The 25,357-nt window shown below is 31.4% G+C and overlaps 1 protein-coding gene across 1 annotated transcript; it reads right to left on the minus strand.

Annotated features, from left to right (window-relative positions):
* Positions 1 to 81: 81 nt before the first annotated feature.
* LOC136971273 (zinc finger protein 585A-like) lies at positions 82 to 23,454 on the minus strand. Its single transcript, XM_067265733.1, has 5 exons — positions 23,326 to 23,454; positions 23,132 to 23,239; positions 11,090 to 11,135; positions 6,199 to 6,792; positions 82 to 368 (listed from the first exon to the last, which is right to left on the minus strand). Exons 1-5 carry the CDS (start codon positions 23,452 to 23,454, stop codon positions 82 to 84), a joined length of 1,164 nt encoding a protein of 387 aa, XP_067121834.1.
* Between the last annotated feature and the right edge of the window lie 1,903 nt (positions 23,455 to 25,357).

Here is a 25,357-nt window from a genome sequence, read left to right on the forward strand (position 1 = left end):
ATTTCGCTAAACATAATTAACATTCATATTACTTTCGTCTGTTGTGTTTAAGTTTGCCTTCTTTGTGAACTTCTATTTACACTAGTCACAAGTGTAAGGCTTTTCTCCAGTGTGGGTTCGAAAATGTTTAAATAAGTTCGCCTTTTGTGTAAATTTTCGTTTACACTCGTCACAAGTGTAAGGCTTTTCTCCTGTATGGATTCTTTTATGAGTTTGCAAACTTTGTTTCGTTGTAAAGCTCTGTTCACACTCGTCACAACTGTAAGGCTTTTCTCCTGTATGAATTCTTTCATGAGTTTTCAAATGTTGTTTAGTTTTGAAATTCTTCTTACAGTGATTACATGAAAACTTCTTTTGGTTCCTTTGTCCTGCAATTTATAAAATTGCTTTAAATATTTTATCGATATATAATAAAAACTTTCTTAAATAAAAACAATAAATAAATCAATAATAATATTTAATTTAAATATAAAAATTATTATTTAAAGAGATTTCTGTATCAAAACACACAAAATTAATGTTAGAGATAATAATGTTCGTGTATAAAAATATATTATGTTACTAATATTTTCAACAACAGCTAATCAGGGACGACATATTAAAGTAAACAATTTCTATAAAACATTTTAAAAGTGTATTTATGTCTTCGTGAATATTCTTTTTATATCCTTGCAGCAGATCCTTTGCTTCTTTTTAAATGAACAGCATTGATGTAAGTAATGCAATTCAACTAATATACACTTTCTTCTATACACTTGGAAAATATTTTCTTTTAAACTGTGTTTCGTCCAAAGAACTGAAAGTAATAACAACATTCATGAAATAAAAAACGGCATAAAATTTAATTTTACGTGACTTTTAATATTAGAATGTATTATTCATATTCTTATTGATTTCTATTATTAAATAAAAAATTGTATAATATGCTAGATTTAGACGTTAAAAACTATTGTATTTTTTAAAGGCTTATGTAAAGTATACTTTCCTAATAACTCCTCGATAAGAGGAACTCACAACGTTGGAACGTGTGAATTACAAATTCTGAAGAGTGAATCGTGGATTTCATTCCCGCAAGATTGAATTTCGTTCGTTTCCTGTTTAGTTCGTTTGTTGTATTTTCAGGATGAAAAGTATCTGAATAGAAAAATACAACGATTTTAATTAAATATCAGACAAATTTATATTCAAAGGATGTTGTAGAGTGACTTAAATTTCTATTCTTTAGGCTAAATCATTCAAAATATATATAAATTCTATCTTTAAATAACATGATATTTACAGATAAACAATGTACACATTTACTAAAACACTAATAAATTTTTATGATGAAGTGTAATTCGTGAATTTTATAAAAATTCTTTTAAACTGATGTCTATACGTAAAGTATCTATACATAATGCAAAAATAAGTCTAAATTGGAATTGCTATTGTAGACGTTTACATTGACTAACTACCTATAATATGAAACAGAGAATAGAACATTATGACTAAGCTTGTAATATTCTCAGTCAACTGCAAATTTAACGTTTTTGGCTCTGTTGGTCGAACTGTCGATTTATTCTAGTCATAGTTTGACCAACGAGCCAAAAATGTTAACTTATCACAAGCTTTTCCCTAAAACATGGAGAAAAAAGCGTTATTGTTTGGGTATAAATGGTAGTCTATGGAGATGGAAAGGGTGTGGTTACTGATGAAATATGTACGGAGAATGTAGATATACAGTAGATTCTCCTATAACACGGATTCGTATAACACGGCGAAAAAAACGCAGTCGTGTTCGTATAACACGGTAAAACGTCATCGCCGACTCGTGTCGCGACAGGATTGGTCGAATCTAGACCAATAGCAAATATTGTACAAACCGTTGAGTTTAAATGAGCAGCGGACCTACTAAAAGTCTATTTATTGATTAACGGCCATAAAAATTATATTTATATTGATGATGTTTCCAAAGTTCGGCGTATTTTTCGCAGGAAAATAACTTATCGGGAAACACGCGCCCGCCGTTCAATGAGCCGCTCCGCGACGAAAACAAGCTTAAGCAATGGCGTCGTCAAACGGTGCACACTCGGTAAGTGATCCTACAATTTTTTGTTTATACCATAGTTTATATTGATTATTCACAAAAAGTTATACGTGATTTGGAAATGTTGAGTCAAATTAGTCTAGAATCGATTAATTTTATAGAAGAAAACCTTTTAAACAGTTGTAGCCCCTAAATTGCACACGTGCCGGGCTGTGATTGGCTCATGTGTTTAAGTGACTCGTACAACACGGACTCATATAACACGGAACGTATCTACCGTGTTATAGAAGGTCTACAGTATTTCAAAACAGAATGCAAAAACTTCCGCTGGAAAACTATGGATCTTGAATATCTTCCATTTTATTCATGATAATGATCCAGAACACAATCTTATAAAGTGGCTGCGGTAAATTTGCCAAAAAATGATTGAGTAACCGACAGACTTTGATCTTAAATGTAATCGAATATTTTTAGAATGAATTAAGTCGAAAAATTCGGAGACTTAAAATTACTAACAAAAATGAAGTGAAAAGCACGTTGGAACAACCATGATCAGAAAATTGCCACAGAAAACTTATTTATAGACGATCACTGCCAAACAGATTGAACGCTGTGCTGGAATGAAAAGTCAACAAGATATTGAAATATTCAGTCTTTTGGTGTAACTAAATTTAAATTAAAATTAAGGTGATCTGTTCCATTACCATTGTTACGTAGAATTGCCTAAAATTGTTATTAGAGGCGCAATCTTCAAGGAGCGTAATCAGTGAAGCAATTCTAGTATTCGATTGCGGTTTATAGAATAGATTTTTGACGGCACGAAATCAATCTTTTCCATTACGCTAATGATACTAGATGCGAGACCTCAGAACACCAGGCAAATTTCTCAAAGCCTCTTATTTTTATATCATAGATTTATTATTTAAAAATAAGTACTTTCATTCGCAATTATAACTGGGCCGTTTTTATATAGTTGTTTGTGAAGAGTGAAGTTTTATAGTCAGGCCCCACTTGCTCCTCTTGGTACATGCGGCCCGGGCTGAACTTCATAAAAGGGTGTGCGCACAAATTACGTTCTCATTTTCTTTCAATTTGTTATTTCCTTTTTCTCTTTGTTCCAGTTTGTCCAAGTTTTCGTACCCCTTCTTTCTTTGAACGTCCAACAAAACTCAAATTCTTGCAAAACTTTTATCTGTGTATGAATAATAGAAAATGCATAAACTGAATAAAATTTAATGAAATAAAACGAACATCCAATAAAGTTCAACCCCCTCTCTCCCCATGTTCGACTTTGTCGAACTTGTCTAAATTTAGGTCCTTGCCTAACGATGACCCCAAACTGTTAAGAAGGTCAGAACTACACGAGATTCAAAGTGAAGAGAAGAACGTCACTAATAACAAGTGACTTTCAGATAATATCCCTTATACATTGTATATAAAATTACAGTATAGGCTTAATCTAAGCTAAAGGTAACTTCTACAAATAAAACTTATAGATTAATACATAAATTATTTTCTAAACGAATTTATTATTTTTTATATTCATAAACACGAGTTGATTATAAGCTGATACATATTTTGCGCAAATATTAACTAAATATTAAACGTTTTATCGATTTCGATTCGGCATCATAGTTATATAGTTGGCGGTGCAGTGACGTCAGTTACCTCGTGAGGTTAATCTTTTTTTCTTCATTGCAGTTTTAAATATGTTTGCAAATTGTGTATTTTAAAGTTACTTTATTAAATTTAAAATATAAACTTTTAAAGAACATAGCCGTATCGTGTCACTTCTATTACAAACTTTTTAAAAATGTTTTCTTCGTGCCACATAACGTTGTATTATCCAATACAAAGTAACGATCTAACGAAGCCGTTAGCTTCAACCTTAATCTAATTTAAACTTATTTCTATTGAAATAAATTTGTTTGATCTGAATGTTGTCAATAAATTTAATATTAATAACTCTGCTTCTTGCCCTTACATTATTATTCGACGTATTTTCGGTTTCTATTTTAGGGCTTACCAAACACAGCAATCGAGTATTTCAAAACAATTTATTACCCTTTACTAATTATAACATTTATTACAATTGTGAATAATTGTTTACTCGATTGCCGTGTGTGATAAGCCTTAAATATAATTGACAACAAACTCCGTTTATGCAAGAATTACGTTGGGTAACACGACATCTGATTCTTTTCTTATTCAGCATCAAACACAAGACCGTGTTATTTATTAAACACTTGGCACTTTTTCACTTCTATTAGTTGAGACGAGATTTTATTTCACTCGTTTCGGGCATTTCGCCCCTCTTCCGTCAACTAATAAAACCATATACAACATTTGAAATAATATAACACACACCGATAGATACCACAAAAATTAATTTAAAACGTACCGTTAATTTTTTGAACTCAAGGCTGCGCGTGCACAGCACAATTTGGACCTCAAAGTTACAGCAACAAATGTACATGTTCTACGTACGGCTAATTAAATTGTGAAATTTCCTTTAAAATATGTAAACAGACAGGTTTATTTTATACATATCGGTATATTAAGCATACTCGGTATCTTACTTTTTAAATTCGAACGCAATAAATTTTTAATCTTCTTTTTTACTAACTTTTTTCTTTTCTTCATTGTTGTTTTATCTTGACATAAAGCAATAAACGTTTGGACCTGGTGTTAACTAAAAGACTCACTTTTCATCTAGCGCTAGCTCGTTATTATGCAGTTGTTTGTTGACTATTTGCATATTCTGCTGGTTATGACGAATGATTGAGTTCAAGAATTGAGTTCAAGAAATTAACGAGTACGTTTTAAATTAATTTTTGTGGTATCTATCGGTGTGTGTTATATTATTTCAAATGTTGTATATGGTTTTATTAGTTGACGGAAGAGGGGCGAAATGCCCGAAACGAGTGAAATAAAATCTCGTCTCAACTAATAGAAGTGGAAAAGTGCCAAGTGTTTAATAAATAACACGGTCTTGTGTTTGATGCTCAACATATAAGAAAACACGGTTTCAAAAATACATATCTTTTCTTATTGTCAAAGCTTTTAAAACGGTAAATATAAATTGATTAATCACACTAAAACATAAAAATAAATGAATTCGATTAAGTCTAAATGAAATATAAATATCTAAGAGAATTACGGGCCGATATTCTTATTGTTAATTAAGTGAATATAAAATCTATAGAATTTCGACTATTGAAATGAAACGTTTATATTTACATTACAAATGTTTAAGTAAACTTTCCTTTCATGACTTTGTCTAATTGTTAGGGCTAAAGAGTAAAATTATAAATGTAAAAAATAAGGAAATCGGGTTAATTTGCACCGAGGTATTTCAAGATGGCGGCGTTTCTGGTAGCGACTACCGACTCTCCCGACGGAGACTGTTGGAAGCGAGACGCGATCACGTGACTCAGGGCCGTATGTGAGGCGATTGGTGCTAATCGGGCCCCGCGCTTGAAGGGGCCCCGCATCACGTCAAAATTTATATATTTAAAAATAATACATGTTACAAAAATAAATATCTAGGTATATTATTATTAAAAATAAAACAACATATTTCAATATGTAAATTAACAGTTAATTAATTTTGTTATTTAAAGTTTGATGGGCCCCGCAAAAAAAAATTCAATCGGGCCTCGCATCTATTGGATCCGGCGCTGACGTGACTACCTCGGAAAAGCGCCGACACCTAACTAAAAAATAGTAGTAGTAGTTTTTACATACAACATACAAGTTTTCGAAAAAAAATTTTACTCACGTTTCCGAAGGCTGTCACTTTCTTTTCTTTTTTTTTGGCAACGACGACGTGGTGACCGGTTTTCGATTCTGCTTGGGACGATTCTTTTCTTTTCTTCGTCCGTTTTACATTCCCACTTGTATTTTTCTTCCCCTTCGTTTCCGTTTCCTCCTCTTTCTTTCGGAATTCTGGGGCGGCGGGCACAGACAACCGTTCCTTCCATACGGGGATCTTACCCGATCCCGGATATATGTAACTTAAATGTTTCGCAAACAGTTCGAATCGTTTTCCGGGCCGTAGTTGGTGCCATTTAAACTTCTTCTTGTACATGAACATATTCAGATAAGAATCCGACAAATCCTCGGTATAATGTTTGGGCAAATGCTTTCTGTTTGTAAGACTCCCCATAGACTTTCTATCTTTTGAGTGTGTACTACGCCGGTTTGAGGGTCCACGAAATTTTTCGAATGATTCACCGTCTTGGGAACTATTTCTACACCTTCCAGGTCGTCTATGTGATTATAACCTTTCCACTCATCGGTAAAAACCGTGCTTCCAGATTTAACGAATTTCGAAATTATCCAATTCAACGTCTCCTCGCTTCTGTCGTTGACCTTGCAAACAAAGCATGCGTTATCCTCGCGACACACTCCGCCGACTACCCATGTCGTACCCTTCAGTTTGCGACCCTTTTCGTATTTACGTCTGGCTATAACGGTCTCGTCGATTTCCACGGTTCTGCCGGGTCCTCCTATTTTAAACGACGAAACATTCTCCACGGCTATCATCATTACTAGACGGAAGTAGTTTGCCCAATCGACAGACGTGTGACTACTGATAGAGCATGCAAAGGCCGCGTTCTTTAGCGTGCATTCCAAGCACAGCAAGTGCCATACGAAGGAAAACACTATGCCCCAAGAAATGCGTCTGCACTTACCCCTAAAGGTACCTTCGAAAGCGGAGGAGTTCTTTTTACAATAGACGCATCTCATCGCCACGGAAGTTCCTGTCGGCACGGTACACCAACTTAGACGCACGGGAAGAAACGGTACAAACGGCCTCGACATGTTGCAAACTTAGTTTCACGGCCAATTTCCCGTCGGACGGAATTCTCTCGTCCATTCTCAAATCGTTAAATTCGCTTCCAAGCAATTCGAAAAACATTAGCGAAGCACACCTTGTCCAGAATTCTTCCGAAAATATCTCTTCGGTCGATATTATTATTTTTTTTTTTCTTTCTTTTTTTTAAATTTTGAAAAAAACGAAATAAACAAAATGCAAAATGTCAAGAGAATATACAGGAAATAAACAAATGTCAGGAATAAACCTCGATACGAAAGGGAAAAAAGAGGCACATACCGTAAAAACAGCAATAAGAAAATTCTAAAGAACCAAAAAAGGAAAAAGCGTCTTGCATAGCCACGACCATGCGAAAGGGAGGCCGGATGGCCGAGCGGTTAAGGTGGCAGCCCACCGCTCTGGGGGACCCGGGTTCGAATCCCGACGGGTCGAAAAATCCCCAGGAATTTTTCGGGGGGTGGTCCGTCCAGATATGTCGGGCCCCGTCCCTCACCACCCGGTCGCCCCATTGTGGGCCTGGCCGAACCCATAATGGCTTGCAAAAAGAGGCCCTCTTAGTGCCCATAGGGCGGAAAGAGTTAAAAAAAAAAAAAAAAAAAAAAAAAAAAAGAACACGACCATGCGAAAGGAAACGAAAATTTGCATAATTTTACCGCAAGGAAAAAATCTACGACGAACGAAGCGATTTGCATACAAAAATTGCCAGATTTCGAAAAACGCCCTCTACAGTCGCCAGCGCTAAGCTTTCCGAACGGGTCACGTGATCGCGTCTCGCTTCCAACAGTCGCCGTCGGGAGCGTCGACAGTCGCAACCGGAAACGCCGCCATCTTGGACTACCTAGGTGCATTTTAACCGGAAATCGCTTTTACTCACAAAAGGGGTTTCGAGTTCGTTCCTTTTTTAATCTTGCTCGTGGAGATTCTTTCACTGTAATTTTAGCTGGCTTCATTCTGAAGTTTCTTCACTTTTATTTATTAGAAAAGATAAATTCCATTATTCTTGAGTCTGTTTTAATCTAAAAATAATAAGAAAAATAGACCTCGTGTACACAAGGTGGAGTTGCCTTAACACTAGACTATTCTTTTCGGTCTACTTCCTGTTTCTTTTTTCCTTTCCACACGTGGTCTAAATCGTTTCTAGGAATAAATTCCTGAACAAAAAGGAAATTCCTCAGCGATGGAGACCCTAATTAAGGAAATTTAGAGAATAGGCGATTACCTATTTCTTTATTGTAATTATTATTTAATTAATATTCAAAACATTAGTTTCATCATCTATTAATTCTTTATAAAGTGTATGAAATTCCCATTCTATTGACCGTTTTGTCCATGCTTGATGTACCCACTTGCAGCGCTTTCTTGATTGGATTTCTTTTTCCTCGTCCAAACATATAGCTATGATAGCCAATTCTTCCTCAGAAAACTGCATGACTACTCACCGAGAGAACGAAACATACTGCACGGTTAGCGTCACTGTTGTGTGTAAATCGACCTTAACACGGAAATACTCTCTGAACTTTCGTTTTCCGTTGAAAATGAACATTTACGTTCCTTCTAAACCACGTGACTATGAGTCCACTCATAAAATCACGTGTCTCGAAGTAAAGTAGCTAAACTCCATGTATCAGGAAGAAACACGTTTATGCATAAAAGCCGACCTTTTAAAATTATTTTATAAGTGGTTAGAAGTATTTAAAAGTACCGTGAATTAACAAGTCGTTACTAAGATAATTTTAATATTTTAAATTTTGTATTTAGTACTGTCTTATTTGCCCTTGTTTGTTCCATTGTTACCTTTTTCCTGTCTAACGTCTCATTTAGAAATAGCTCTCTGGGGACCGGTCACAGTGATGGGAAATTCAGACCGCGTTTGCTTCTCGCGCCTAGCATGAAATCAGTGTTCAGCTTTAAGACTGGAAGTTACACCTGTCTACAGCACTATGATAGACGTGTCGGTAAATTACCAGACATTGAAGTTATGGAATGTCCAGTGCAATTTTTGGGTTTTTTTTACGTGTAACATAATGATACGGCAAAATAATTAACATTATTATTATAATTACTATTATTATTCCTTACAGTTTAAAGCTTATAGAACTGCAGATTTTAATATAGTGACGTCATTTTTTGTTTTGCTAAAAAGAAGTATCTTTAAATTTAACTTTTTTATGTGGTGAAATAAAATATTTATTTCTTCATATTTTCGCTCTTTGTTACATATTACGACTCCACATTCGAATAATCTTCATACGTCACTTGCGCATTGGACTAAAAAAAAGGACCGGTCTGGCCCTCTTTTTGTTAGCGAATCAGTTTATCAGAAGCAGATGCACGTATTGAAAACAGTCCATTTTCCCTATATGCAAATTAACATAGCACACTCAGGGCCACAAATAAATTTTTAGTAACTTTCTTGAATTTCTTCAACTTTTTAATTAAAATATTCTTACAATTCTAGAATTTTAACAAATCTTCCTATAACTTCTAAAACCAGATCCTATTCTCTAAAATTTAGAGAATAGGGTCTGGTTTTAGAATAAGGAAGTTTCCCTACATTTAGAGCAGTGTTTCTCAACGGGGGCGATTTTCCATGTTGGGGGCGATTAGTAACAATTTATATTTTTGGGGAAAAAATTTTTTGGGCGATATAGTAAAACATTATATTAAGAATAATTAGATATTTTATTCGTTATATCGTACAATAATGAAACAAATAACATTAACTAATCACTAGTCTATTCAATGCAATACAAATTTGAGGGCCGAGGCTAACGCCCAACAAAATTTTTTTCGAAGTGAAGGGGACGATACTACGTAACAGTTTTATTGAAGGGGCGACGATTCGTTAGAGGTTGAGAAACACTGCTCTAAATGTAGGGAAACTTCCTTAATTAGGGTTCCCATCGCTGAGAGGTTCCCTTCTTGTTCAGGAATTTATTCTCGGAAAGGATTTAGACCACGTGTGAAAAGAAAACAAAGAAAGAGGAAGTAGACGAATAGTCTAGTGGTAAGGCACTCACTCACTCACCTTGTGTAGACGAGGTCTATTTTTCTTTCTGTTTTTAGATTGAAGAAGACTCGGGAATATAGAATAATGGAATTTATCTTTTCTAATAAGTGAAGAAGAAAAGGAACTTCAGAACGAAGCTAGTTAAAATTACAGTGAAAGAATCTCCACACGCAAGGTAAAAAGTAACGAACTCGAAACCCCTTTTGTACTCACAAAAGGGGTTTCGAGTAGCAATTTCCTTATTTTTTACATCCATAATTTTATTTAGCTCTAACGGTTAGACAAAGTCATGAAAGGAAAGTTTACTTAAACATTTCTAATGTAGAAATAAACGTTTCATTACAATAGTGGATATTCCATAGATTTAATACTACTTAATTAACAATAAAAATGAAATATTGACCCAGCATTCTGTTAGATATTTATATTTCATTCAGCCTTAATGGAATACGTAATTCTTGCATAAACGAAGATTGTTGTAATTTACATTTTAGGGCTTATCATACACAGCAATCGAGTATACAATTATTTACAATTGTAATAAATTTTATAATTAGCAAAGTGTAATAAATTGTTCTGAAATACCTCGATTGCTGTGTTTGGTAAGCCCGAAAATATAAATCGAAAATACGTTGAATAATAAGTTAAGGTCAAGAAGCAGAGTTATTAATACTAATTGTTGTATTGCGCATTTAAAATTATCGAAAACGTTCAAATTAAATGAATTTATTACATAAAATTAAGTTTAAATTATATAAAATAATTTCTCTGTCAAGCACGACTGAATGCTTTTTAGGAAACAGTAAAGATTAAAGCTAACGGTTAGTTAGATCGTTATTTCCTATTGGATAATGCAACGTCACGTGGTCAGGACCGAAACATTTAAAAAAATTTCTAATAGAAGTTTTTTGAAGTTTAAATTTTAAATTTAATATTATAACTTTAAAATGCGTCAATTGCAAACATATTTAAACCTGCAGCCAAAGGAAAACTCCCTCGATAATTACATTGAGGTGACGTCAGTGATCTCGTTTAGGTTACAGACGTCACTGCAACGTAAGTACGACGCCGATCCGAAATCGATAAAACATTCATTATATAGTTAGTATTTCCGCAAAAAATAGCGGATATTTTTCTTAGGAACATAAAAAGAATATGACCAAAATTTTATCTCAATCGGTCAAAAATTACAGGAGTTGTATGGAATACACACCTGCAAACAACGGCTTTTGTATTAGTAATATCGGCCTATAATCAACCTGTGAATATAAAATGTAATAAATTAGTTTAGAGAATAATTTAAATATTAATTTATAAGTTTTATTTGTACATGTTACCTTTAGCTCAGATTATTTAGTCTTATACTGTAGTTTTATATACATTAATTTAACAGTTCGGGTTATTCTTACATACGGACCTAAACGTAGACTTCATGACGTCATAGAAGGGGTGTGTGAGCTAAACGAAATACGTAGAATATTCGGGTAGTGTGTTATTTTTGTGATAATTATTCAAATTGATTTCTTTTTGTAGTTTAGAAAATTTATTTTACTCTAGTAATTATTTTCCCTCTTGTTATATACAGCAGAGAGAAAATGTGGTGATCGATCAAAAAATGAATTTCCAAGTTTTTTACTTTTTTTTATCTCGGGACTTTGAAACGTCGAGTTAATATTAAACAAAACAAATAAAAATTACAAAAAAAATCGGAGATTTGACTGTTTGTGTGTGTGTGTGTGTTTTGTTTTGTGTGTGTGTGTTTGTGTTTGTGTTTGTGTGTGTGTGTGTGTGTGTGTGTGTGTGTGTGTGTGTGTGTGTGTGTGAAGGGCGCGCGATTTTGTTCACCCTGTTTGGAGCTTAATAACTCTTGTGCTCATTGTCGTTAATTTCAGAAATTTTGCAGGGAGGTTTCTATGTTACGGAGATTAATGCTATTAAATTTTGGTGGTTAATCGAGGTGGGAAGATAAACCTTAATCGTGTGTCATATCTTGAGTAAAGATCACGAATAATGATCGATTTTACTCGTTATTAGCATTTTGAATTTTTTCATTAAACCTCCCCTATTCTTAAAAAAGTTTTTTATGCCATTTTATAATAATTAGAAGTATAAAAAGTTATTTTTAATAAAATATCGTAACAGATGGCGCTACCAAATGTTTCTGAAACTCGTTGCAAGATTTTTTCATCGCTCAAGTGATATTTCATTGTTCTTTGAAAGAAAATTAAACTTTTGAAAGAATTATTTTCCAAGTTTGCAAAAAATAATTAGATGTGTAAACATCATATTACCTATTTTAATCGTATTCATTGAAACACGAGTATATAATTGAATGATAATACATAATAATGACTTATATAAGTTATAGAAGAAACTCTCCAATTTTACAACTATTTAGTAATTGTATTAAGTATAAAACATTTATGAAATATTGTATAACTTATTACATACAAATGTTTCATTCTTAAATTGAATTATTGTTACGATAAAGTTTCGATCAGTACCCAAGAGAGGTAATTTAAATAACAAAATGGAAATTTAAATTTCAAAGATCGTTAGTATTAAGCAGTTAGATTAATTAACTTGGTACATCTTTCGATTACACGGAATTTTTTTTAGCAGTTTTAAATGTTATTGACGGAAAAATCATGCAACTCGTTGCTACATTTTATTTTCTATTTTAAAACAAAATTTAACAGTTTTTAAAGTGTTTATTAAATACTTTCAACTTGACTCTAACTCGTTACATCCAATTTAAGATGCATTGTCATTTAATTCGAATGAAACTTTGTCTTTATACGAAATAAGTTAAAGTCATTTACTTTCATTATTTTAAATATTGAAATAATTTTTCCGAGAAAATATACAAGTTTAAAATAAGAATAACAATTTTAGGCAAATTTCTTAATTTTTAATGTTTAAGATTCTATCATTTCTTTTGATATTTATTTTTTAATTGTCATTTTACATTTTTTTTTTCGTAATTCATTTCGAAATATGCAGTAACTCAAAGTCATTTGGCGAATGAAGCAACAAATGTAATAAGAACTTTCAATTTCTGGATATATACAGTCAAACCTGTTTTTATGCGGGGGATAGGGACCGCATTAAAAAAAACGCATTAAAAAAAATCTCACGAAACTTCACGAATGGCTGTAAATAATAGTTTTCGCGACACAATTAAAAAATATTTTTTTATGCGGTGAATAGGGACCGCATAAAACAAAGTCTCACATAGAAAATAACTCAAAACCGTACGAAATAGAATTTATTGACAGCAGATGTCAGCACTTGACTGCATCGTCTGGTCTATCGTCTGTTTTACATATTTTTGTCCAGGTGGTGTTTTGTTGACTTAAAAAGTAAATTATTTCATTTTTTGCATATTCATGCAATAATATTACTATAATAAGTGCATTTATGCTATAATAAGTCAACGTAAGACATGACGAATCGCACGAGACTAGTCGCCAACTATACCGCACAAATTAAAAATTCGCATTAAAAAAAATCGCACAAATAAAAATCGCACATAAAAAGAGCGCATAAAAACAGGTTTGACTGTATTTATATAATATATAAATCTGTTTTATTATTTCGTGTATAAAAACAACAAGTATTATAACAAATTTATTTTACTTAAGAATTCCATCTTAGAATAGAAAAGTAGAGAAACAAAATTACGTAACAATGGTCATGGAACAGATCACATTTACTTCAATTTAAAATTTAGTTATTAAAATATTCAATCTTTTGTTATATCTTGTTGGATTGTCTTTTTTTTCAATCCAGCTTTCAACGATTTTGGCAGTGATTGTCCATTAATAGGATTTCTGTGGTGTTCACAAATTTTCAGATCATTGTTGTTCCAACGTACTTTTCAGTTCATTTATAGTAGTAATTTTTGAGTCTTCGATCTTTTCATCTAATTTCTTTTATAAATATCCGATTACATTTCGGTTTATAGTTTGTCTGTGACTCATTCATTTTTTGCCAACAGTACAACAGCCACTTTACAAAACCCGTGTTTTGGATGATTATCATGATGAAAATGTAAGATATTCGAGATCCGTAGTTTTCCAGCGAAGATTTTACATTTCTCTAATGAAATGTATTGACATTCTTCATGCATATTTCCATCATTAAACACATGTCTTCTATCTCTTCTATCTACATAGGTCGACATCCACGCCCACACAATAACACTTCTTTCTACATGTTTAAGGGAAAGCTTGTGCCAATTGTTATTTTGTTTACAGTTCGACCAACAGAGCCAAAGATGTTAAATTTGCAGTCGACTAAAAATATTACAAACTTGAAGTAACAGTTTTATTCCAATTTAGAGTTATTTTTGCCCACCATTTACATTTTGTGATAGATATTTTTCGTATAGACATCTTTTAAAAACAATTTTCAAAAAATTCACGAATGACACATCATCACAAAAAAGTTAAAATTTCCAAAATAGATTTCTGAAAAATTTATTGTTATTTTTGTAAACGCGTAAACTGTTCATCTGTAAATGTCGAATAATTTAGAAATAGAATATATATATTTTTAAAAATTTAGCGTAGAGAATAGAAATTTTATTCACTGTACAATATACATTGAAAATAAATTTTTCTGATATTTTAGATCGTTTTATTTTATTTATTTATTTTTTATTTAGCTGATCTTCACCCTGAAAATATAGAAAACAGAAAGTAAAAAGGAGAAAAACGAAATTCAATTTTCGGAAGAATAAAATCAATGATTTACTCTTAAGAATTTGTATTTTACACGTTTCCAATATTACGAGTTCCTCTTACGAGAACGATTCATGAAGGAAGTATACGTAACACAAGGATTTTAAAAATACAATATCCTTATCATCTGAATCTAACATATTACATAAGTTTACATTTAAGAATAAGAATGAATACGAATATGAATAATACATTTCAATGTTAAATTCATGTAAAATTAAATTTTATGCAATTAATTTCATGTATGTTGTTATTACTTTTAGACGTTCTTTGGATGAAACATTGAATGAAGTTTTGAAGAAAATGTTGTCCAAGATTATAACAAAATTGTGTATTAGATACACTGCTTTATTTACATCAGTGCTCTTCGTTTAAAAATATAAAAGAAGCGGAAGATCCACTGCAAGGATATAAAAAGAATTCATGAAGATATAAATACACGTGGACAATGTTTTACAGAAATTGTTTAGTTTAATGTCATCCCTGATTAGCTGTTGTTGAAAATATTAGTAACATAATACATTTATGGTTGAACTTTGTTATCTCTAAAATTACTCTTTTGTGTTTTTATGAAGAAATTCGCCTTTAGATATAAAACTATTATTATTTAATTTACTATTATTATTGATTTTAATTATTGTTATTATTTAAGAAACTTTCTGTTATACATGGATAAAATATTATTTAAAAACAATTTTTTTAATTGCAGGAAAAAAGAACGAAAAGAAATTTTCATGTAAACATTGTAAAAAAAATTTCAAAACTAAACAAAATTTGCAAACTCATGAAAGAATCCATACAGGAGAAAAGCCTTACACTTGTGACGAGTGTAAAAAGAAGTTTTCACGAAAGTCCAGTTAATTATACACCTTCGGGTCCACACTGGAGAAAAGCCTTACAGTTGTGACGAGTGTAAAAAAAAGTTTACACAAAATCAAAATTTGCAAACTCATGAAAGAATCCACACAGGAGAAAAGCCTTACACTTGTGACGAGTGTAAAAAGAAGTTTTCACGAAAGTCTCACTTAATTAAACATCTCCGGGTCCACACTGGAGAAAAGCGTTACACTTGTGACGAGTGTAAAAAGAAGTTTGCAGGAAAGTCTCAGTTAATTATACACCTTCGGGTCCACACTGGAGAAAGGCCTTACAGTTGTGACGAGTGTAAAAAAAAGTTTACAACTAAACAAAATTTACAAACTCATGAAAGAATCCACACAGAGAAAAGCCTTACACTTGTGACGAGTGTAAAAAAACGGTTTTCACAAAAGTCCGACTTAATTGAACACCTTCAGGTCCACACTGGAGAAAAGCCTTACAGTTGTGATTAGTGTATAAAAAAGTTTTCAGAGAAGGGAAGCTTAATTAGGCACTTTCAGACTCCACAACAGACGAAAGATATATGAGTGTTAATTATATCCAGTTAAATTCATTCTAAATCATGTTCTAAAATTACATTAAAATATTTACATTTTGAAAGTTTGAACTTGAATTAATTTTTTTTCTTTTGATGTATTAGGATCGAAATATGTAATCAAAATTAGTTATAAATTAATATGATGTTTTTTTAATATTCGAAAAGTTTCAACTAAAAAACATTACAATATTCAATATATAATTAAAATGTGTTTATGTAAAACTTTCTCGAATAAAAAGTCGTTCCATCGATACTTTCCTGTGTTAATTATAGGGTAGTTGCACCAGTAAATGATTAATTAATCAACTTGATAAGGAGATTTGAATATAATTACTTAACAGACATTTAACATAAGTACAGTGAAACCTCGGTATATACGTCTGCTTTTGAATACGTTCTGTTTGGACGAAACAAATTTTGCTCAGTATACGACTTAATTCAATTATATCCGCCATCCATAAACAAGTAGCACTATCGGTGTACTAGACCAGATTAGACGTTCGCGGTGCCACGGTTTATAACTTTGTTAAATTTCTTCTGATTTTAATTTGTAAGTAAAATTTTTATTGTTTTTAGTAATCATGAATTGCAAAAAGGCAAATGAAAAGCAGCAGAAAACTAAAAATGTTACTAGAATCACAACGGAACTGAAAAAAGATTGTTGAGAAATATGAAAGTTGCAGAGAGATTTAACTGTTGCATTCCGAGAACAACGATATTGTCAATCGTGAAAAATAAAGACATTATTAAATCTGCTAACGTTGCGAAAGGGGTTAAATCAATTTCTAAACAGATGATTATTGTTCTATATGCGCAATAACGATCACTTGGCACGATTTACTTCATTTTAATATCGTTGACCCTGTACCAGTGGCGTGCCGTGACATTTGATGATAGGGAAGCTGTGTTTCTGTAAGAAGCCGACTTTCAGGGAAAATCAGTTAATTGCGCGTCAGTGATGGTCTAGGGTCCATTCGTACCTGCGAATGACAAAAATAAACAATTTATGTACTTTAATTCTAGAATACAAATAATACATACATAATACAATTATAGAAAAACTTGTTTTTTTTTTTATTTTCTATAAATTAACTCTATTCGGCGATGTTTTCCCGCAATGTCGTTAATTACTTTATCATAAAAGTCACTCGTCGTTGATTCCATCAACGTATTTAAAAGTTCTTTTTCTGTAGAAAGCAACGCTAGTGACGACAATCTTTCCTCCGACTGAGCGTTCCTGGCGAATGTATGAATTCGCTTTATTGTTGAAAAACTACGCTCAACAGACGCACTGGTAGATGGTATTGTAAAAATTAATGATATTAAACCATATAATTCTATTAGTACGTCTTTGTTTAGGTCATCGTTAATTATATTTTTTATGTCTAAGAGTGACTTGCCAATATAGTCCGGACACGAATATAAATATTGCAATTCACTACGTAATTTACATAAATAAAAAAATTCTCCATAAAATTTACGTAAAGCATTAAAACTCTCTTCGGGAAATTGTTTTTCATAATATTGAAAATTATTAAAATCTAAAAGTGATAAAAATTCTAGAGATTTTATGTCGGCAAATCTGTCAATACAATTTTGTATCAATGTATCCATTATTTCATAAAACAGACGTCTATATAAATCCTTTTTAGACTCAATATCAGTATGTCTCATTCCTCTTTTTGGTTGAATTTCTAAAAAAGTCTCATCTTTTTTCAAAGCGTCCCAAATCAAATCAAAATCATTTCTTTTCTGTCGTAAAAAATCAATAAAGTGATTTATTCTAGTAATACAATATGCTATATTAAAATTTTTTTTGTAATATATCAAAAAGGATATCTGAATGTGCAAATATTTGATGAAAAACTAGTAATAAAAAGTGAAAATCAAAATCTATTAAATAATGGTATAATCCTCTTGCGGCAATTGTAGTATCAGAATCCCATTGTTCTGGACTTTCAACCATATTCAACAACAAAAGTTTTAATTCTTCTTTATACTCCATAACGCAGTTTACAATCCTGCTATTGTAATTCCATCTAATAGGTGTGGCTGAAGGAAAACGCTTATTGACTTCTAGATCTAAGGCGTGAGATCTTTTAGAAGATTTAGAAAAAAATGAAGAAAATCCTGTCATAGTTTGAAAAAATATTTTACATTCTTTTATATATCCAACAGATTGAGAGAAAACTAGGTTCAATCTGTGAGCATAACAGTGTACGAAAATAGCATGTTTGGATATTTCTTTAATTTTAGCTCGGACACCATTATGTTGTCCGGCCATTACGGCAGCACCGTCGTATGTTTGTGCCACTAATTTTTTAGTGCATTGAAATTCGTCTAAGTAACTCTTAATGTGAGTGAATAACGAATTTGCGTCTCTGTTCTCACTCACATCAGTAAAGCCCACAAATCTTTCTTTCGACGTTACCGTTTTCTTTCACGTAACGAAATACAGTCGACATCTGGGCTCTGTGGCTAATGTCCGTTGTTTCATCTACAATTATAGCAACAAATTTTGCGTTTTCAATTTCTTTTTTAATTTCTTGCAATAAAACGTTTCCTAACGAATTAACGAGCTCATTTTGAATTTTGTTCGATAAGCCAGTAAAAACTGTAGACTTCTCTAAATGCATTTTTAATTGATTATCTGACGTACTTAATAAAGAAACGAGTTCAATATAATTACCTCTGTTATTAGATTCAATACATTCCCTATGCCCTCTAAATGCCAATTCTTGCTTTGCTAAAAAGCATGTAATATCTATTAATTTAGATACAATATATCTATTAGCCGTAACTATCTTGTTATAATTTTCAATATTAATTTTATATTGTTTACTAATGTTAAATTCTATTCTATTTTGATTTCCAAATTGCTTCAATTTTACGAAAGAATCGATGTGACATTTACGATTTTCGTGTCTTTTTCTAGCTTTACTCAAATTATTTAAATCGTCAAAGCCATTCTTATTCCACACACTAATTTTATTTGAAAATAATAGGCAAGGCCAACAAAACAATTTTTGCATTTTTATGCATCCACAAAGCCATTTTACGTCTTGATAAATTTTATCGTGAAAATGTCGAACAAATTTTTTTGTCGAAGTACTTATATTTAATTTAGACGTTGGTCTTTCTCTTTTAATAATGGCTTCTTTTTCATTATATTGTCTTGAGCCAAAACTTTTTTAAAGTAAATTTTCAATATCACAATTACAGTTTAAATCTCTAGCCGTGATATAAGGGCTAAAATTAAAAATAAAATTATTAAAACTACTTAGTAAAATAAAATTTGTGATGGATATACAATTATACATACCTGGTACAAAATATTCAATTGTATGAATATACTTTTGCGAAGAAACGTATATAAAAATAACATAAAATATTGTTTATTTTTATATTTAGACGGCCGAATATCTAGCAGCAGGCGGCTAAACAGCCCACAACCGGTCCGGGATATAAAGTTAGAAGCTTTATGTGTGAAGCATTCACCAGCTAAACCGGGTGACGTTGGTGCTCTGTAAAGCGCATGCGCCAATGCCTATAATCTGGCTGCTTGGAAGTTGACAGGCAGGTGGCTAACAGCCCACAACCGCTCCGGGATATAAAGCTGTACTCTTTACGAGTGTGTCGCTTACCGGTTTAGCCGGGTGAGCTAAACCGGGTGAGGTTGGTGCATTGTAAACCGCATGTGCTAATGCCTATATAATCTGGCTGATTGGAGACTGACCCGGTTTCGACATTTCTTCCGCCACCGAATTATTCGAATATACAATAGCAATCTTATCGTTTTTTTTTCACATGTAGTATAGAAATTTGTAAAAGATACATAATGCAGTTATAATAAAATATTAATTTTAATTAATTCAAAGTACGTTAAAATATGAAAATTTATATTTTATAAAATTCAAGGGAAAGTCATTGGAAGGTGGAATCGGCGCTTCCATCGCTTCCAATGACGGCACGCCACTGCGGCCTGTACATAATCTTGATTTCGGGTGAAAGGTGCCGTTTCTGTTTTCTCAAATTCTTCTGCCATTTAATTATTATTGTTGTTGTTGTTATTATTGTCGTTATTGCGCTTATAGGACAAATATAAAAAATACGACACGGTTTCAAAAAATGGCAAATTATTAGTATTAAGGAGAGTTTGATTTGATTTGATTTTGATTTAATGATTTAAATAATACAATATACTGTAATAACTTTAAAAATTTATAATAAAATTTATTTTTTTTATTAATGTGCTTAATGTTTAAATTATTTTACAACCCCATTAATATACCATATCAAGAGAAGTTTTTTTACATGAGAACAAATTAATCATTTTTACATTACTTTCAATGGGAAAAGTTGGTTTGGTATACGTCTTATTCCTGAACACATAAAGTGTATGTGTTCGGGTGAACTAAATAAAAAATATTTGTTCTGATCTATAAGACTAAATATCTGCATCCATAATTTTCCAGTAAAATAAGTCCTGTTAATTGATAAATATTAACATTTAGAATTGTATATTTTCACAAATTTTCAATTAAGTAGAATTACTTGAACTTTTAAATTATATTCCGTTTTTACTTTATATTTATTTACATTAATGCCATCTGAAGATCAGAATAGAAATTATTTTTTTTATAGTCAAATAATATATTTTATATATTATAACATAAATTTAACTTATTAATATATTACAATATAATTATTAGAATGTATTTTCTGTAGTTTTTATTCTAATAACTTATTATTATAATTATTTTCATAATAAAATTCATTTATTCTTTTAATATATTTAAGTTAAATTTATCATTAATAACTCAACAATAAATGAATTTATTTAGCGAAATTATAGTTATAAATAATGAAAAACACTTAATATATTAAATTATTTTTGTTTTAGATATTACGTCATAGGTAAGTCACAACAAGTAGAATGGCGTCACCAGGCGTTTCTGCGGTCACATGACCTCTCACGTCACAACTAAAACACGTGCTTTTGTTTACAATATTTGTCACTATTATATGTTATAAAGTAATTAACAAAGGTAAACAAAAATGTGAAAAATAACAGAAAGATGTCAATAACAAACATATAACAGCTTAAATTAGTACAAAAACTACTAAAATAATAAGAAAATCAACAAAAGTAACTTTATATATATATTTATTTTTACCTAAAAGCAGTATATAATCATCAGAAATCATGAAAAGTATAATGGACATATGTAATAAACTAAATAAATGTGCTAATTTTTGTGTTACAACAAAAAAATTAAAGAAAAAGACAGAAAAAGGAACATTTACCTCTAGTCTATAGATGACCTTCAGTTGTGTTTATTTAAAAAATCTAAAATGACAAATTTATTTAATATAAAAAATCCAAAACAACTTTTTTCTATGTATATTAAACACAGAAGAAAACAATCGTAAAACATGCGTAAGTCTAAAGATGTATAGTTCTCAATAAATATTTTTTCTAAACCGTTAACTCTAAACTGCAGAAAATTCTTCATGTCCGGAGCAAGAGGGTTAACGGCAAGTCACGTGGCATATGCCTAAGGGCCTATACCAGCATAAGAAGGGATGTCATTTATCCTGTCTCCGGTAGGGTCGAACTTAATGAGGATTTTACACATCATTAGCATTTACACTTTTCTTTATAAAACTTATACTTACCCTAAAAATAAATCTTTTTGCCACTTTCTAATGTATACGAAATAATCATATTGTTAAAATCTTTTTGTAACTCCTGTACTATTTTAGATGCGGTTTTTTGCGTTTTTGCAGGAAATCAAACATAATTTTAGACCCATCTAAACATTCTCCACTCACTCTTGGAACAGAGGGACCTAATTCTTGCAACCGGTGAAAACGGATAAGATCGGCTATAATCTAATATTCTTAATTTTTGCTAACGTTACTTTTTGCACCAGAAACGCCGGGCTCATCTGCCAATATATTAATAAACACGAGCAAAAATAATTGTGACATCGACTGTAATATTTAATCAATTCAATTTAAAATATATGCTGTCGATTTTAGCAGCGTCTTGCTCTTGTGCATAATATTTTTCCAGAAAAAAATCGAGTCACGTGGATCGTCAATCTAACTCCGTTCTGGAGAATATTTTTGAATTGAAATCACGTGGCTTACTGTACAAATTGGAAATTCGATTATCGAGTGTTATTGCCACTAAGCTTTTCATATCTGGTCTTGACGCGTATCTATAGTATCTGCCACTGTTTTCGAGAAGAAGGAAGACCAGACAACAGTGGGAATTTATAGGTCTAAAATGTTTTTAAATTGCAACTCAAAAAATTTAAATTGACTTTTTGCACAAAATGTTTTCGTATCAGATGTAAAAAGTGGTTATAAACAAAAAATTAGTAAAACACGACCGTGTTTATCTGTCAAACAATGAGGCAAATTTTAGACGTGCACGTGAAGTTCGAATATACGAGGATTTCCCGTATTATGAATTACAGCAGAATATGCACTGTCCTAATTACTGATCGAGTAAATTAACTATAACTATAATTAATACACGCAAGTATCGATAAAACCACTTTTTATTCAAAAAACTTTTACATAAGAATATTTTAATTATACATAAATTATTGGAATATTGATATGAAGTTATGATTATGAGATTCAATAGTAACCAAATCTTTTGAACAAATTTCTAAATAAACTCTGTTTTGTATGTTCAAACAGATAATTAAAATTTCAAAATTTCAGCAAATTCGAAAATATTAATTTTGTTTTGAAATTACGTGCTATAAAATATCGAGATCGACAAAAGTTTTACTTTTTCCTAATATAATTATAATATTCGAAGATAATTACATTTGAATATGAACATTGCGATGTCTCTTGATTGAAATTTTTTCAACTTAATAAAACAATTTTAATTTGAAACCACTTTTGCTTACATCAATAGAAATTAAAACTGATATTCCTTCAAAATTTTTAAGTGTTAATATTCTAATGTAGTTTTGGATCATAATTTTGAATGAATTTCGCTGGACATAATTAACATTCAATGTTACTTTGGTCTATTGTGGATCCAAAGGTGTTTAATTACGCTTACTTTTTGCGTAAACTTCTGTTTACACACGTTACAACTGTAAGGCTTTTCTCTTGTATGGATTCTTTTATGAGTTTGCAATCTTTGTTTAGTTGTAAAGCTCTGTTCACACTGGTCACAACTGTAAGGCTTTTCTCCAGTGTGTGTTCGAAAGTGTGTTATTAAGCTTGACTTTCGTCGTAAATTTCTGTTTACACTTCGTCACAACTGTAAGGCTTTTCTCCAGTGTGTGTTCGAACGTGTCTTATTAAGCTTGCTTTTTGTGTAAACTTCTGTTTACACTCATTCACAAATGTAAGGTTTTTCTCCAGTATGGATTCTTTCATGAGTTTTCAAATTTTGTTTAGTCTTAAAATTCTTCTTACAGTATTTACAAGAAAATTTCTTTTGGTTTCTTTCCTCTGCAATTAAAAAAATATTTGTAAATAATATTTTATGGATATAATAAAAACTTTCCTAATTAAAACCAATAAGTAAATCAATAATAATTTTTATATTTAAGAGAACATTTCTGTATCAACACACACAAAAGTTAGTTTTAAAGATAATAATGTTCGCGTATAAATATATTATGCTACTAATATAATCAACAACAGCTAATCAGAGATGATATTTTAAAGTAAACAGTTTCTGTAAAACATTCTTCAAGTGCATTTATGTCTCCATGAATATTCTTTCTGTATCCTTGCAGTAGACCTTTTGCTCGTTTTCAAACCAAGGGAACTGATATAAATAAAACAGTTTATCCATCAATCAATTTTCTCTATAAACTTGGAAAATATTTTCTTCAAAACTGTGTTTTGTCCAAAGAACAACTGAAAGTAATAAAAACATACATGAAATAAATTGCATAAAATTTAATTTTACGTGACTTTTAATATTAATAATAAATTTAATATTAGAATGTATTATTCATATTTTTACTCATTTCTATTATTAAATAAAAAATTGTATAATATGCTAGCTTCAGACGTTAAAAAGTATTGTATTTTTTAAAGGCTAATGTAAAGTATACTTTCCTCATAACTTCTCGATAAGAGGAACTCATAACGTTGGAAGGTGTGAAATACAAATTCTTAACTGTGAATCATGGATTTCATTTTTGCAAGATTGAATTTCGTTCTTCTCGTTTTTAGTTTGTTTTTGTATTTGCAGGGTCAAGATAAGCTAAATGAAAAAATAAAACGATTTTAATTATTAGACAAATTTATACTTAATGTTAAATTTTTAACATTAGATGGCTAAGAAGCCTAAAAAGGAAGGTCTGGTCATCTAAGAAGTTTGTTCTAGAATAAGAATAAAAAGTGGTGATCGTCTAGAAAAATTTTTCACCAAAACGACTGTCTTTTTTAATTTAAAATATATATATATATATAAATTTTATTTTTAAATTACAGGATATTTACAGATAAACAGTGTACACATTTACTAAAATACCAATAAATTTTTATCAAGTGTCTTTTGTAAATTTTATGAAAATTCTTTTAAAATGTTGTCTACACGAAAATTATCTATACAGGATGCAAATGCAGGGGCTAAACCCCCCTTTCTCTTATCTAGTATTATCGCTTTTTTTATAAACCTTTTAATTTTATGTAAGAATTTCAAGTAAGAATGTTAAGGAAGCCTTCCAAGGTCAACGACCGAAACGATATCTTCGAAATAATTGTTAAAATTTATATATCAACAAGAAAGAAACAATCGTTTGTATTACGGTAACTCGATAGACGATAAAGTCGGCAAGACGGGAATAAGCGATGTTTTTCATCCTTTGTTTGTTGCACGTGACACGTGACTACAGCAATAAATCACCTACTTCGTCGTGGAGCGCAACGTTTGACATAAACAATATCGAAATTGTTGACCAAATTGTAGAAATTATTGTCAGCTAGACGCTAATTGATAGGTAAGAGCTGTCAAATCTATAGAAATTTATATTTTAAATTCACCTCTGCACAGTACTTAAGTCTATAATTTAAACAAACTTCTCAATTGCCGGCGTCCGTACTAGCCAGATCCAGACACGAACGCACCAACAGGTGTGCGTATAAATCCTGACAGTATGACAGTTCTCACCCCCTCGAATTTGGTATAGAAAGGGCTCGCACCCCTATTAGCGAGAATGACGTCAAAGACCCCGGACCAGGACTGACCAACTTTCATCCTTTGTCCCTTCGACACTAATTGACGCCGACGACAACAAATAGCGAAGTAATTCTTGACTTATTA

The sequence above is a fragment of the Centruroides vittatus genome, unplaced genomic scaffold, assembly GCF_030686945.1.
Source record: "Centruroides vittatus isolate TY-2023 unplaced genomic scaffold, ASM3068694v2 contig_2430, whole genome shotgun sequence".
Taxonomy (NCBI): Eukaryota; Metazoa; Arthropoda; class Arachnida; order Scorpiones; family Buthidae; genus Centruroides; species Centruroides vittatus.

What these genes read in the sequence shown, in the direction of transcription:
- LOC136971273 (XM_067265733.1), bottom strand. Translation starts at nt 23,454, where the DNA reads ATGAAAGAATCCATACTGGAGAAAAACCTTACATTTGTGAATGAGTGT. An exon ending in AGCCTTACAGTTGTGACGAA is followed by an intron (nt 23,240 to 23,325) that starts GTGTAAACAGAA and finishes AGTTGTGACCAG; the next exon opens with TGTGAACAGAGCTTTACAAC. An exon ending in ACAAAAGCCGTTGTTTGCAG is followed by an intron (nt 6,793 to 11,089) that starts GTGTGTATTCCA and finishes CCGTGCCGACAG; the next exon opens with GAACTTCCGTGGCGATGAGA.